The following is a 17,028-nucleotide window of genomic DNA, read 5'->3' on the forward strand; positions in this document are numbered from 1 at the left end:
TAGCCACAGTTATGAATTGTACTGCACAAGTGTCCAAGAAGCTGGACATCATTACATCTGTACAGCTGAGAAGACTTCATGGCAGAAGCACTGCAAGGACTACTGTCGCCAGAAAATATGCCACCCTCACAGGATCGTTCTGAGCCTGTGTTAAGTACCTGATTAGAACAGAAAACCATGCTGATTTAGTTTAATTAAAAGTGTGTTATTGATCGTTTGTATGGATTTATTTTTACCCCGCATTATTCCCTTTCTTGGATATTTATTATCTACCTGTACAGTAGGTGGCGGAATGCACATATAATTGTTGGGAACGCTATTATACTGAAGAAGAAAACGCTTGGACGTTGTATGTCTGGAATTTACGTCCTGTGTCGGCTTCCGTAGCTACCAGAGGAAGAATGGCCGGCTGGATGTGGTTTCGCTGCTTTTTGGGGCCTCATCTCCAGAGAGTGCACCGTTCACAGGGGGAGTCCCGACCCGAAGGAAGAGCAGGGAGGAGGGTAGGCTCACGGCAGATAACGTGCTTGTGTTTGTGACCGACCCAGGAAGAGATAGGAATGCAACTTTGTTCAACGCTAGCACTAGTTGCGCTCCGGTCTTGACATGTTATTGAAACTGCTGTCAGTCACTGAATGACAGAGGTGACAATGTGAAAATGTATGCATAGTTAACACATTTGGTAATGTTCAGCTAGATACCAGGAGAATCAAGTATAATGGCTATCTTTGCGTTGTTGCAGCTGAGCATGCTAGCAAGCACGTAACCTAAGTCACTGTTAGCTATGCTAGGTAGCTAACGTTAGCTGTACTAGCTAGGCAGGGAGATCCTTGCGCTTATCCATAGCTGGCTTGGCTAGTCACCACTCATTTAGCAGCTAACTACTTTCCCCTTATCTTACAACCCCAGGGATGGACTTATCAACCCAAGAGCCTGGAGAAACACACTGACAGCATCCTCGGATGGGTCAGTATATAACTAGCAAGTTACCACAAGTTGTAGTATCTAATTGTTGATTATGACTTTGATTAGCTAGAGAACAAACTCTATTTTACTATTACATGCAGTGACCTGCACTGTAATACACAACCTTTGATTTTTGTTTTTGCATAAATTGAAGCCACAAGTAAAGACAAGTAGCACACTTGCATAGCTATACAGGTAGTCTATACATTCTCATACTTTGTGTTGAGATGCAACTGTTCTCTTGTGTGTTCTCCCACCAGGCGTCAGCTTTGTGGTCTCTGTCATACTACAGCTCTCCTCTCCTCCTCTGCTACCTTTACAGAAAAGGTAGTGTGTGTGTGTGTTCACTCATGCGATATGAAAGGTAACAAAAATGACTCATGCAATAATGGTCTTATTTGGTTTAACTATTAATACCACCCAGCTGTAGTGTAGTAGGTAAGTATTGGTACTGGCTAGTGGTGATATGGTTTGACATAGGACATGTGTGCATGCTTGATTGCGAAAGAGTGCAAGAAAGAGGGAGCAAATGGGTATTACTAGCCTAATTGTTTGTGTGTGTAGTGTTCGTAGGCCAAACTGTTGCTGTGTGTTTCAGGGTACATCTGCAGCAGTAAGCTGGTCCCAGTCAGTCAGTATGTGGGAACAGTAATGGTTTGTCTGCTGGGAGTCGCCTGTCTGAGAGGTGAGAACTTTACCACTCTTTTTACTGAACTTGTATTGCTCTTCCTGGATTGGTCTGGTTTGAGAAATCCTCTGTGTTCAATGGATTTTTTTCTCCCCATAAAATCTTATAACATCTCAAAACCTAATTGTAGAGAATGTAGTGTTCTTCATCTGCTACACAGACATTGGATTGTGTGTGACTAGGCTACCGGCAACTACGATTGCATTCCTGTGGGGTTACGATTTCACACACTGACTCCCTCACAAGGTGTGGGTCTATCAGGTACACTAAGTACACCCCTGAGACTCTCTCTGGCACTCTCTGCTTCTCTCTCCCTTTCCCTCTCTCAGGTTGGGGACGGTGGAGGAACTCGGAGTATCAGCAGTTCATCTCCATTCTGGAGGAAACCAGGAAGAACCACACGCCTAGCAACAAGGTAACACTGCTATGTCAACAGCTGGGCTGCGTCTCAAATGACACCCTCCCTATTCCCCATATGGTGCGTTATGTCTAACCAGTACCCTATATGTCATTTGATATTATTCTCAGGCCTGTTTTGCTAGTGGTTGTCAATCTTGAATTCAAGAAACAAGCCACATCTATTCTTCCTGATCACAAATTTTGAATGTTCTGTCTGTAGAAAAAATTGGCCTGCTATGATTTTGACTTCTCTCACTGGCCGGCAGACTTCAGCTGGGAAGAAGTTAGCAATCCGTGAGTTGTGTGTGTGTAATTTGCGTATTGATGTGAACCTTTTACACGTGTGTTAATTTTTACACTGTGATTGTATTTTTTTGGTTTGAAATACACAAGGTGGTACAGTAAATGTAAACAGGATGACTGTGTCTGGGTTATGATTTGAGAGTAAGGCTCTATTTTCACTATATAGCTCTGGTTGATTTGTTAAATGTCCCTTCTTAACATCCTGTGTGGCAGGAAGCTGCTGTCCAAGACAGGAGTGTCTCTACTGAAGCCAGAGCCCAAACTGAGAGGGGCAGCAGACAGCGTGCTCAACTCTTTACGCACTCTACCATGCCACATCGTCAGGTATAGACAGACTACAATATCCACAATACACTGTACTCTACCAGGGCTTGACATTACCATTTTTAGCAACTTGTAGGACTTTTTTTTTTTTTTTTTTTTTTTTTTTTAAACTTGTGCGAAGGCTCGTCACCTTTTTTTTGGGGGGGGGCAAGTATGTAACACCATGGGCCAAAAAGGTGACTGAAAATTGTGTTGTATTATGTAAAACATCCTTCATTACTATACATTATCTCCTACTGTTGTGGCCTTGAGCAAGGCACTTAACCCCCCACAAAGTAAAATACTGCACTGATAGGCTTCTGTTTAAAACACGTGGTCCGTCAACCCTCCATCTGGATAGCTACCGGGTGTGCAGACTTTGGATCCAACCCTGCACAAATATCAAGGTCCTGTTGAGCAGCTGATAATTTTTTGCAATTTGGTGTGTTCGAGCATGGCTGGAGCAAAAGCCTGCACACCCAGTAGCTCTCCTGGAGGATGGTTTGTCCACCCTGCAACATTACAATTACAACTAAATACTTTATTTTTTGGCCTCCCGGGTGGCGCAGTGGTCTAAGGCACTGCATCGCAGTGCTAGCTGTGCCACCGGAGACTCTGGGTTCGAGCCCAGGCTCTGTCGCAGCCGGCAAAATATTCAGTGTTCAGGGAAGATGTTGACAACATTGGAGTTACTTGTCAATTAGGATATTCTAATATATATTTTTTACTTTGTTAGAATTACATGGCCAGTATTGAATAGAAGAGAATCCTAGCCAATTTTGAGGGCTTGAGAGACTGTTTTACAACCGGAGTATGCCGCATTTGGTTTCATCAACTGCACCCGTATCAACTGTGTGTCCCCCATTTGCGGTTATACACAAGTGCCAGTGGAAAGTTTTATTTTAGGACATTGGACATGTCAATTACATGAATACATGCTAAGTAGTTAACGAGCAAGATACCCAGCCAAACTACACTGTTTTGAATTGGCTATCTAGTTAGTCTGTTGTATATCATTATTTTACCTACCTGCTCTCCTCTGGCAACGGCCCACTGGCACACGCGGCCCACTGGCGCACACACCATGAGTTTTCCAGGATTTTCGTTGCTGACCAAAAATGAGCTATAAGTGGGCAAATGACTCACTAACAAGCAATGAATATCAACAAATGTGCACATGCGACTCGCTTTGATCTCAAAAACGCATCTCTCGACTGCCTGATTGAAAGACTACTCGTGCCTGTCAACGCAGGCTTTCAATAATTATACTCTGATGCGCTCTGCATAGATTAGGAGAACAGTGTGTAACACTGCATCTGGAGGACACAGATCCAATTCTGAATGGAGTACCCTAATTTATATTGGAATTAATTTTACTTGTCCATTCGGACAACTTAAATCTATATTCTTATTGTCCTTTTTTTACATTTATTTTTTACTTGCCCTCGGCAAGCGGACAAGCGTTAACGTCGACCCCTGTCTGCCATGCTACATTGTCAGGTATAAACAGACTAAAATACCCACAACACACTGTACTCTACCATGCCATATTGTCAGGTACTAAACTACACTGAACAAAAATATAAATGCAAAATTCAACAATTTCAGAGTTACAATTTATATAAGGAAGTCAGTCAATTGAAATAAATAAATTAGGCCTTATGGATTTCACATGACTGGGATTACAGATATGTATCTGTTGGTTACAGATACCTTAAAAAAATAGGGGCGTGCATCAGAAAACGAGTCAGTATCTGGTGTGACCACCATTTGCCTCATGCAGCGCAACACATCTCCTTCGCTTACAGTTCATCGGGCTGTTGATTGTGGCCTCTGGGATGTTGTCCCCCTCCTCTTCAATGGCTGTGCAAAGTTGCTTTATATTGGCGGGAACTGTTGTACACGTCAATCCAGAGCATCCCAAACATGCTCAAGGAGTGACATGTCTGTGTATGCAGGCCCTGGAAGAACTGGGACATTTTCATCTTCCAGGAATTGTGTACAGGTCCTTGCGACATGGGGCTGTGCATTATCATGCTGAAACATGAGGTAATGGCGGTGGATGAATGGCACGACATTGGGCCTGAACTTATGCCTGCACGTACCGTAACCCAGCGTTTCCCAAACTCAGTCCTCGTGACCCCAAGGGGTGCACGTTTTGGTTTTTGCCCTAACACTACACAGCTGATTCAAATTATCAAAGCTTGATGATTATCTGAATTAGGTGTGTAGTGTTAGGGCAAAAACCAAAACATGCACCCCTTGGGGTCCTGAAGACCGATTTTGGGAAACCTGCCATAACCCCAGCAACACCATGGGGCACTCTGTTCACATTGTTGACATCAGCAAACCGCTTACCCACACGACGCCATACACATGATTTGCGGTTGTGAGGCCCGTTGAAAATACTGCCAAATTCTCTAAAACAACATTTGCGGCGGCTTTTGGTAAATAAATTAACATTCTCTGGTTACCACTCTGGTGGAAATCCCTGTAGTCAGCATGCCAATTGCACGTTCCCTCAACTTGACATCTGTGGCATTGTGTACTGGGGACAATAAAAGGCCACACAACAAGCTGTGTAATGATCATGCTGTTTAATCAGCTTCTTGATATACCACACCTGTCAGGTGGATGGATTATCTTGGCAAAGGAGAAATGCTCACTAACAGGGATGTCAACAAATTTGTCCAGATAAATTGGAGAGAAAAGCTTTTTGTAAGTATGGAAGATTTCTGGGATCTTTTATTTCAGCTCATGAAACATGGAACCAAGACCTTACATGTTGCTTTTTTATATTTTTGTTCAGTGGAATTGCATTATATTCTAAGACATCGTCAGGTACTAAACTAAATACACTATATTCTACCATACCACATAATCAGGTACTAAACTAAATACACTATATTCTACCGCATCGTCAGGTACTAAACCAAATACACTATATTCTACCATACCACATAATCAGGTACTAAACCAAATACACTATATTCTACCGCATCGTCAGGTACTAAACCAAATACACTATATTCTACCATACCACATAATCAGGTACTAAACCAAATACACTATATTCTACCATGCCACATCGTAAGGTATAAACACTCAATAGACTACAATATGCCACACTACCATGCAACATAGTCATATCGTACTACACAGGTCATAATGTAACTAACTACAACTACTGTTTCTATCACTGTCTCTCTGCGTCACACTGTTATAGCAGGCAGGCTTGGTATATTTGATTGATATTACATTACTGCCTGCTAGCCCACTGACTCGACCTTTTCTCTCCCCTCCCTCTTTCTCCTCCTCTCTAGTTTTCTGATTGCCCACTCATTTGGGAGGAGGATGCTATACCCTGGGTCTGTATTCCTACTGCAAAGGGCTATGAGACCCATGCTACAACAGGGCCAGGCTAGACTTATAGAAGAGGTGAGTCACCACACACACCCCACAGTAGGGTCAGGTTACATTAATTTACAATAGTTAATGTATTCATATACAGTGCATTCAGAAATATACAGACCCCTTTTTCCACATTTTGTTATCAATCTACACACAATACTCCATAATGACAAAGTGAAAACAGGTTTTTAGTGTTCAGACCTTTTGCTATGAGACTCAAAATTGAGCTCAGGTGCATCCTGTTTCCATGAATCATCCTTGATGTTTCTACAACTTGATTGGAGTCCATCTGTGGTAAATTCAATTGATTGGACATGATTTGGAAATGCACACACCTGTCTATATAAGGTCCCACAGTTGACAGTGCATGTCAGAGCAAAAACAAGGAATTGTCTGTAGAGCTCTGCGACAGGACTGTGCCGAGACACACATCTGGGGAAGGGTACCAAAAAACAAAACATTTCTGCAGCATTGAAGGTCCCCAATAACACAGTGGCCTCCATCATTCTTAAATGGAAGAAGTTTGGAACCCCCGAGAGAAGGGCCTTGGTCAGGGAGGTGACCAAGAATCCAATGATCACTCTGACAGATCTCTAGAGTTCCTCTGTGGAGATGGGAGAACCTTCCAGAAGGACAACCATCTCTGCAGCACTCCACCAATCAGGCCTTTCTGGTAGAGTGGCCAGATGGAAGCCACTCCTCAGCAAAAAGCACATGACAGCCGGCTTGGAGTTTGCCAAAATGTACCTAAAGGACTCTCAGACCATGAGAAGCAAGATTCTCTGGTCTGATGAAACCAGATTGAACACTTTGGCCTGAATGCCAAGCATCACGTCTGGAGGAAATCTAGTACCATCCCAACGGTGAAGCATGGTGGTGGCATTATCATGCTATGGGGATGTTTTTCAGTGGCAGGGACTGGGAGACTAATCAGGATCGAGGGAAAGATGAAGGGAGAAAAGTACAGAGTTCCTTGATGAAAACCTGCTCCAGAGCACTCAGGACCTCAGACTGGGATGACGGTTCACCTTTCAACAGGACAACGACCTGAAGCACACAGCCAAGACAACGCAGGAGTGGCTTCGGGACAAGTCTCTGAATGTCAGTGAGCAGGCCAGCCGGAGCCCGGACTTGAACCTGATCAAACATCTCTGGAGTGACCTAATAATAGCTGTGCAGCGACACTCCCCATCCAACCTCACAGAGCTTGAGAGGATCTGCAGAGAAAATTGGGAGAAACTCTCCAAATACAGGTGTGCCAAGCTTGTAGCGTCATACCCAAGAAGAATCGAGGCTGTAATCGTTGCCAAAGGTGCTTCAACAAAGTACTAAGTAAAGGGTCTGAATATTTATGTAAACGTAATATTTCAGTTATTTATTTTTATAAATTTGCAAACATTTCTATAAACCTGTTTTTGCTTTGTCATTATGGTGTATTGTCTGTAGATTGATGAGGGGGAAAAACTATTTAATCCATTTTAGAATAAGGCTGTAACAAAATGTGGAAAAGGTCAAGGGGTCTGAATACTTTCCGAATGCAATATATGCAACCTTTAGCTTTTAGACCTGCTTAACTTAAGTTTCTCTCTTCCGATCCGTTTCTGTACCTCCCTCCCTCTCTTCTCTGTGTGCAGTGTGAGGGCCAGAGGAACAAGCTGGTGGCGTGTGATGGGAATGAGATTGATACCATGTTTGTGGACCGCAGGAGAGACGAAGGACAGCACGGACAGACTCTGGTAAGGACCTGCACAATGCTCTATGAACCATCATAACTACATTACCCGTGGTTCCATGTGAGGTCTATAGTGTTTGCTGTATGTCCTGCTGTAGGTGATCTGCTGTGAGGGGAACGCAGGCTTCTATGAGGTGGGCTGTATGAACACTCCATTGGAAGGTAAGGAACCTCTGGGTCTGACACTTTTTTTTTTACACATTAGAAATACTTTCTTTTTTAGTTCCTTCCACTCATCTTACTTACCATCCTTCCTTCCTCCCTTTGTTGTAAGATCACTGTTCATACATGGTTGTTAACATATTCCCATAACCTGTTAAATTCAAACTAGAGCAGTATAAAACTGTTTCTGTCTGTGTTGCAGGTGGATACTCAGTGCTTGGCTGGAACCACCCTGGCTTTGCAGGAAGCACGGTAAGCCTTAGTGTCCCTCGCTCTTCCCCATCATGCTTTTGTGTGAACTTACCAGCACGTTTCAATGGCATTATTAGGTAAGTTTGTCTTATGTGGAAAGTCTGGTTTGTCTACACGGGTCATTCTTGGAGAATGTTGGAAGACACACAGGGTTGTGGGTTCGATTCCCACAGGGGACCAGTAAGTAAATGTAGGAAAATGTATCCACTCACTACTGTGAGTTGATAAGAGCGCCTGCTAAATTACTAAAATGTCTGTGTTAGCAGCAGATTTGTTTCCGTCTCAAAATGTGCATTGACATGAAAGTAAATGTAAAACAATAACTCTTCGTTCCTCTATCCACTCCCTTATTTCTCTTAGGGCGTACCGTTCCCCCAGAATGAGGCCAATGCCATGGATGTAGTGATCCAGTTTGCAGTGCACAAGCTGGGCTTCCAGCTCAGTGACATAGTGGTGTATGCCTGGTCCATAGGGGGATTCACAGGTATGTACTCTACTGGTATATGCCGTTTGTCTGGTCCTAGTTTGTTGTGGGAATGAGTTGACCAATTTCACCAACATACTGAAAGCACCACTTCTTTATTTCTCCCCCCTCATCATTTTCTCTCCATCCTGCGCTTCTCTCAACCTCTCTCCTCATTCTTCTCCCTTCTCTCTCCTCCTCCCCTCTCATACTTCCTTTTCTCTGTCTATATATTTCTCTCTCTCAGCCAGTTGGGCGGTGATGTCCTATCCAGAGATCCAAGCACTGGTGTTGGACGCATCCTTTGATGACCTGCTGCCTCTGGCCCTCAAGGTCATGCCCGACAGCTGGAGTGAGTCTCGCGCAGGGGTCATAGGTCAAGGCGTGGAAAAGACCAATGATGTCATATAAACAGAAATGTATTATGTCTTTGGATGACACTTTTTTCCTATTATGAGATATATTCTTTAAGAAGTGAATAGTCACTCTGGATAAGAGCATCTCCTAAAGGCCTGAGGTGTGTGTCTTTGTAAGGGCTGTGTTTGGTTCAGGATCTGACAATGAAAATTGTGTGTTTCAGGGCCGCTGGTGACACACACAGTCAGGCAGTACATGAACCTCAACAGCGCAGATCAACTCTGCAAGTAAGTGCAACATTCTTTACTCACACAAACACTTTGCGTGTGTGTGTGTGTGACTGACACAAACATATCATCCATGGAAAATATGTAGTAAATCTATTTGAATTTAATTACTTTTTGACAGCATCCCATTTGATTTGAACACAACTTTCCGTATATGTTTACCCATGGAAGAAGTGGTCAGAAAGGGACTTTTTGGACCTGAATGCCAAAATATTCAGGAGAATAAAGGTGCTCAAAGTTGACCTATTTTGCATATCCCACCATACCATCAGATAGCCATGTCTTCATCACTGGAAAAGATAAACAGTTGAGGTCGATATCAATTAAAAGCTTAAAAACAGGGTTGTCAAACTCTTGTATAAATTCTAGATGTTTCATTTCCCCCCCCTTTTTAAAGGGTAGGAAGCATGAGTTTTTACTCACCAATGTAACAAGTGTGGTCAAAGACTTAGTAGCTTAGTTGTAGTCACGATCTGGTTACCTATAAGTAAAAATATGTAGTTATGTTTTTAAGTTATTACAGGTAGTAGGCTGGCTTGCCGGGTCCTCAATTACTCCGGAAAAACATTTTCCTTCATGACTTCAGCATTCTTCGGAACACTGATCGGTTTTATGTAATAACTCCAAAAATAGAAAAGTGAGGTGTAAGTTTACATTGGTACTTTTGATGTGTATTCTAATGCAAATCCATGTTACATTTATGCTACCTTTAATCTCAATGATCAATTAGCTTAGACCCTATTTTCCATAGAGATTTTTGTGTTGTGTACGCCATCAGTTGAAACACAACATGCTCTTGAATACAGGGTGGGTGTCATTTTAATCATAGGAATATAATTAATAGGATGGACCTATCCCTTCAGACCACTGCAATTTAGCTGTTACACCATTGACATTTTAACTTCTAATTACTACCACAGATGGCCCACTGTTGAATGTTAACATTAATGGTCATACATATTCTATTATTTATATTTCTATAGGTTTTCTATGGAGGGTTGACAGTAATTTAAAACAGATATTCCCATTCAAGTCAACATTCTGTGTGGACCACCAACCATCTTTGTGGTACCATTTGAAAGTTGACATTTCCATTGTATTAGCTTTTTTTTGGTGCATTTAACAGCCAAAACATGACACCAACCCTGCAGTCAGCCAATCAGCATCAGGGCCCGACCAACCCAGTTTATAATGAAACTTCTGTACTTTTTCAATACTAGAACATGAAAAACAGTTTGGTACTAGAATTTGTTACATTCAGTACTTCTGTCAATCTGACTCGCGGATCAAGTCTCTGTCAGCGCAGCTAATGTAAAGGCACGTCTCTCCCAAGGATGATCTATTGCCTCAGCGAACTGAATGGTGTGCTAATACGGCTCCGACGGCCCCCCCCCCCCCCCCCCCTCTTGTGAATGACGTCGTTACTGGTTAGACACAGCACGCAGTTTTATCAAATAAGCTACTTCTATGCAAATGTTGTTGATCATTACAATAAAATAAGTCCCAAATGGGAGGGAAACTGTGTTATCTGTAGCCCCATGAAATCAGCCAAAACAAGCTCAACTCAATGCATGCACTCACTCCTATTAAATATGCACACACATGTATTGTGTACAAAACATTAGGAACACCTGCTCTTTCCATGAGTGACCAGGTGAAAGCTATGATTCCTTATTGATGTCACTTGTTAAATCCACTTCAATCAGTGTAGATGAAGGGGAGGAGACCGGTTAAAGAAGGATTTTTAAGCCTTGAGACATGGATTGGGTATGTGTGTCATTCAGAGGGTGAATGGGAAAGACAAAAGATTTAACTTCCTTTGAATGGGTATGGTAGTAGGTGCCAGGTGCACCGGTTTGAATGTGTCAAGAACTGCAATGCTGCTGGGTTTTTCCACGCTCAACAGTTTCCCGTGTGTATCAAGAATGGTCCACCACCCAAAGGACATCCAGCCAACTTGACATAACTGTGGGAAGCATTGGAATCAACACGGGCTAGCATCCCTGTGGAACAATTTCGATACCTTATAGAGTCCATGCCCTGATGAATTGAGTCTGTTCTGAGGGCAACTCAATATTAGGAAGGTGTTCTTAATGTTTTGTACACTGTATAGGCCTAGGCTACAACTTGATTTACCCAGTTTATCAATAGAGATTAACCATTCAAATAAATTACCGTTATGTAAATAGATGAGTAAAAACCAAGTAAAATTGATTGCTATGTATGGATTAATTAATCAATTATACAGTCTCTGAAAAATGGTGCAGTAAAAACGTTCAAATCTAATGATATTGAATTTAAAAGATGCCCAACGATTGAACAGAGCAGTCAGTAGCTGAGTTTGTCTGGATCAAGTGCCATTCTGTGACTGGCTAACATTCATTTGTTTGGTGTTGAGTATCGTAATTCTAGTCCTGGTATCTGTATTGAAGTCAAAATTCTGGTATCGTGACCACTACTGAATTCAAAGCATATTGTCTCAACCGGGCACTATTTTATTTTTTTATTAATTAATGTAACCTTTTTATTTAACTAGGCAAGTCAGTTAAGAACAAATTCTTATTTACAATGATGGCCTACCCCGGTCAAACCTGCATGACGCTGGGCCAATTGTGCGATGCCCGATGGGACTCCCAATCACGGCCGGATGTGATGCAGCCTGGAACATCAGATGTAAAGTAGGGTAGCTACAACATATGCAAATATGAAGAACAAAAGAGTTTACAAGTTTTTAGATAATTGTGTTTAAGGTTAAAATGACTATAAAAAATTCATTATTTAAGAAAAAATAAAATAGTTGGATAACCCTGTTTTTTTTAAAGCTTTTAATTGATTAAAACTTTATCTTTTCCAGTGATGAAGACATGGCTATCTGATGGTATGGTGGGATATGCAAAATAGGTCAACTTTGAGCACCTTTATTCTCCTGAATATTTTGGCATTCAGGTCCAAAAGGACAATTTCGGAGCACTTCTACAATGGGCAAACGTGTATGGGAGGTTTTGTTCAAATCAAAAGGGGTGCTGTTTACCCTAAGGGAAGATGGGAGTATTTTATGACCCTAACACACAAGATTTCTTCCTTAGGTACCAGGGACCAGTGCTTCTAATCAGAAGAACCAAAGATGAGATCATTACCACCACGTGAGTCACTATGAAGACATGAATAAAGAAGACTTAGAGCCCGTTCAGGTTACCTCGACTTACCAGCGCATAGCTATAGTGGCTGGTTTCACTGACTGACTGTTGTTTCAGGGGTCCAGAAGACATCATGTCCAACAGAGGAAACAACCTCCTGCTCAAACTTCTGCAGTTCAGGTTGGTTCTCTGTCTCCAAGACCTCACATAGACCTGTTCTAGTAAGACCTCACGTATGTCTATGTACACTACAGACGTTATTATCCACAACCTCACACAGACATCTGTGTTGCCTTGTACTATATACGGTTGAAGTCGGAAGTTTACATACACCTCAGCCAAATACATTTAAACTCAGTTTTTCGCAATTCCTGACATTTAATCCTAGTAAAAATTCCCTGTCTTAGATCAGTTAGGATCATCACTTTATTTTAACAATGTGAAATGTCAGAATAATAGTAGAGAGAATGATTTATTTCAGCTTTTATTTCTTTCATCACATTCCCAGTGGGTCAGAAATTACATACACTCAATTAGTATTTGGTAGCGTTGCCTTTAAATTGTTTAACTTGGGTCAAACGTTTCGGGTAGCCTTCCACAAGCTTCCCACAATAAGTAGTGTGAATTTTGGCCCATTCCTCTTGACAGAGATGGTAACTGAGTCAGGTTTGTAAGCCTCCTTGCTCGCACACGCTTTTTCAGTTCTGCCCAAAAATTATCTATGGGATTGAGGTCAGGGTGTTGTGATGGCCACTCCCAATACCTTGACATGGTTGTCCTTAAGCCATTTTGCCACAACTTTGGAAGTATGCTTGGGGTCATTGTCCATTTGGAAGACCCATTTGCGACCAAGCTTTAACTTCCTGAGATGTTGCTTCAATATATCCACATAATTTTCCATCCTCATGATGCCATCTATTTTGTGAAGTGCACCAGTCCCTCCTGCAGCAAAGCACCCCCACAACATGATGCTGCCACCCCCGTGCTTCACGGTTGGGATGGTGTTCTTCGGCTTGCAAGCCTCCCCCTTTTTCCTCCAAACATAACGATGGTCATTATGGCCAAACAGTTCTATTTTTGTTTCATCAGACCAGAGGACATTTCTCCAGAAAGTACGATCTTTGTCCCCATGTGCAGTTGCAAACCATAGTCTGGCTTTTTTATTGCGGTTTTGGAGCAGTGGCTGCTTCCTTGCTTAGCGGCCTTTCAGGTTATGTCGATATCGGACTTGTTTTACTGTGGATAGATACTTTTGTACCTGTTTCCTCCAGCATCTTCACAAGGTCCTTTGCTGCTGTTCTGGGATTGATAGCACTTTTCGCACCAAAGTACGTTCATCTCTAGGAGACAGAACGTGTCTCCTTTCTGAGCGGTTCGACGGCTACGTGGTCTCATGGTGTTTATACTTGCGTACTAATGTTTGTACAGATGAACGTGGTACCTTCAGGCGTTTGGAAATTGCTCCCAAGGATGAACCAGACTTGTGGAGGTCTACAATTTTCTTTCTGAGGTCTTGGCTGATTTTTTTTGATTTTCCCATGATGTCAAGCAAAGAGGCACTGAGTTTGAAGGTAGGCCTTGAAATACATCCACAGGTACACCTCCAATTGACTCAAATGATGTCAATTAGCCTATCAGAAGCTTCTAAAGCCATTACATCATTTTATGGAATTTTACGAGCTGTTTAAAGGCACAGTCAACTTAGTGTATGTAAACTTCTGACCCACTGGAATTGTGATAGTGAAATAATCTGTCTGTAAACAATTGTTGGAAAAATTACTTGTCATGCACAAAGTAGATGTCCTAACCAACTTGCCAAAACTATAGTTTGTGAACAAGAAATTTGTGGAGTGGTTGAAAAATGAGTTTTAATGACTCCAACCTAAGTGTATGTAAACTTCTGACTTCAACTGTATACATACACTTGGAACAGAGTGAGCACTGTGTTTCTGTTTTAAACCCTTTCTGATGTCATATCTTCAGGTACCCCAAGGTGATGACAGACGATGGAGTCAGGGCCATCAGAGCATGGCTGGCAGCCTCCAACCACGTAGAAGAGGCAGCGGTGTACAGTAGCTATGAGGTGGATGATGACTGGTGTGTGTCTGTACTGCAGTCGTATAAGACGGAGAGAGACGTTTTCTTCCCCTGGAGCGTTGGTAAGACTACTCCTCAAATGACAACACCATTACAGCTGTTTGACTTAGATTAGAATCTCCCTAGATGAACTACTTGATGATGGAATTTATTTTGGTCTTTTACTGCCTCTTAGACACTACTCTCTGCCAGAGGTGGGAAAAGTACTCAATTGTCATACTTGAGTAAAAGTAACCCAGTAAAATACTACTTAAGTATATTTAAAATCTGATACTTTTACTAAAGTACAGTGGTGGAAAAAGTACAAAATTGTCATACTTGAGATAATGTAAAAGCTATACATCATATTCTTTATATTTAGCAAACCAGACGGCACAATTTCCTTTTTTGACAGCTAGGGGCAGCTCCAACACTCAGACATAATTTACAAAGGAAGCATTTATGTTTAGTGAGTCCACCAGATCAGCGGCAGTAGGGATGACCAGGGACGTTCTCTTGATGAGTGTGTGAATTGGACCTTTTTCCTGTACTGCTAAGCATTCAAATTGTAACTAGTACTTTTGGGTGTCAGGGAAAATGTATGGAGTAAAAATACATAGAAGTAAAGTACAGATACTCCAAAAAACGACTTAAGTAGTATTTTTACACCACTGCTCTCTGCTGAGATTGTGTATCCATATGTATTTTTTTAATTAACAAGGTAAGTTGGTTAAGAACAAATTATTATTTACAATGGCGGCCTACCAAAAGGCCTCCTATGGGGGATGGGATTAAAAATATAGGACAAAACACAACATAGAGACCTATATAAACACTTGTGTGTGTTGTGGTATTAAGCTTTTCCTGCCTGTTTTGTCAGGTGAGGACATGACACTGGAGGGAAGACGGCAACTGGCTCTTTTCCTGGTGAGAAACCGCTTCTTTCATCTTCCGTTGTTCCTCCTCTCTACAACATGACTTGCATTCTATTCCCCCCGTCTCCATCAGAGCCTTTCAATCTTGTCTCCTTCACCCCATCCTTTGCTTACCCCCCCAATGCTGAAGAACACTTGAGGTTTCCATAGTAACTAGGTCACCTGTGCTCTCCTTGTGTCTGGTGCAATGTATTTCTATTGGCTCTGTGGTTTAAGTAATTTACTACAGCTGTTCTGTGGTGGGCTAATGCCTGTTATGTACATCTGATTCCCTTTATATGGAAATGGTAAGGAGGTGAGTGGGCTTCCATTAAAGTCAGACAAAAGCAAATCTACAGATTTCCACTGGGAATGTTCTCTCGTTCATTGTTTTCCCTCCCATCTCCATCACTTGTTCCCTCCCTTTCTCAGGCACGGAAGTACATGCGGAACTTCGACTCAACTCACTGCACTCCTCTCCCCTACTCTGAATTCACTGCCCCTTGGAGACTGTAGAAAGAGGGTTGAAGGATGGATAGAAACGAGAAGCAAAGAGCCTGGCGAGACCAACCAATCAGAGGTTTACAGCGCATGGATTGAATGTGTTATATGTATCTATGGGAGGTGTTCAAGGCAGCTAGACCCAGTTGGTATTAGAACGTTGCGACCCTGCCTACCTGTGGTTACCCCATTGGCTCATAGCAAAAACTTGGCATTTGTCTACTTAATTATGAAATGTAAATGTCTAAAGATTACTGCTCCCTAGCGTTCTCACTACTTAGAAAAACGTATTATTGCCTCATGCCCCTTTTTTATGAAGATGCTAGCGGCCGACCGGAACATCAAGCTAGTCAAGACCAACGTTATACAGCTACAAGTAGTGAGTGGAGTTACAAACGAACTGTACTAAACAAGTTAAGTCTTACCTGTGATAGTGCTTTCCCCACACGTAGCCTGCTTTCCCACGCCAAATAGCCTGAAGCCACAGGGCTCTTCCTCGACATGGGAGCATTGCGAACAGTAGGTTGTGATTTTTGACCTGGCTACATGTACATCGAACACAGCAGCTTTTTCGCATGTTTTATTTCTGTACAAAACAAAAATAAACGAAGTTGGCTCTTTTACAATGGGGTGAATGGTAAAGAATTTTTGTTTTCAATGTGGGCGTGGTCTAAGGGAATTCCTTATTATCGTCTGAGAATAATACCTTGACTACATCGCGTCGCAAAATAAATGTAGAAATCTATATTATTAAATTATTGCACCCACGCGTCAATGAGCGTTTGTGTTGCCGTGAGGTAAAATAGAAGTTACACAGGACCCAAACTGGATGCCCGCGTTCGCCATCGTGCATAAATATATATATTTTTTTTAAGCCTGGAAGGAGGAGAGATGACGAGAAACGATTCTGTTGACCGTTTTATGGATTAATTGTCGAGGTAGAGGACCTTGTGCATTTCAGGTAAAATAACAATGTTTATGAATTGCCATAAACGTTTAATGCTTTGCGACGTGTCCCCAAATTAATGTAATTCGTTCAAATCAAGTTTATTTTATATAGCCCTTCGTACATCAGCT

General features: G+C 42.1%; 1 protein-coding gene across 1 annotated transcript; it reads left to right on the plus strand.

The window, feature by feature from the left end:
• Nucleotides 1-401: 401 nt before the first annotated feature.
• LOC120031351 (phosphatidylserine lipase ABHD16A-like) lies at nt 402-16,581 on the plus strand. The gene is made up of 19 exons (XM_038977063.1): nt 402-503; nt 910-966; nt 1,227-1,293; nt 1,565-1,651; nt 1,984-2,069; nt 2,274-2,347; nt 2,570-2,680; nt 5,983-6,097; nt 7,705-7,806; nt 7,901-7,964; nt 8,167-8,216; nt 8,577-8,700; nt 8,927-9,031; nt 9,260-9,323; nt 12,410-12,466; nt 12,578-12,640; nt 14,444-14,619; nt 15,417-15,463; nt 15,883-16,581. Exons 1-19 carry the CDS (start codon nt 402-404, stop codon nt 15,964-15,966), a joined length of 1,635 nt encoding a protein of 544 aa, XP_038832991.1. The 3' UTR covers nt 15,967-16,581.
• The last annotated feature ends 447 nt before the right edge of the window (nt 16,582-17,028 follow it).

The sequence above is a fragment of the Salvelinus namaycush genome, chromosome 37 (assembly GCF_016432855.1).
Source record: "Salvelinus namaycush isolate Seneca chromosome 37, SaNama_1.0, whole genome shotgun sequence".
Lineage (NCBI taxonomy): Eukaryota > Metazoa > Chordata > Actinopteri > Salmoniformes > Salmonidae > Salvelinus > Salvelinus namaycush.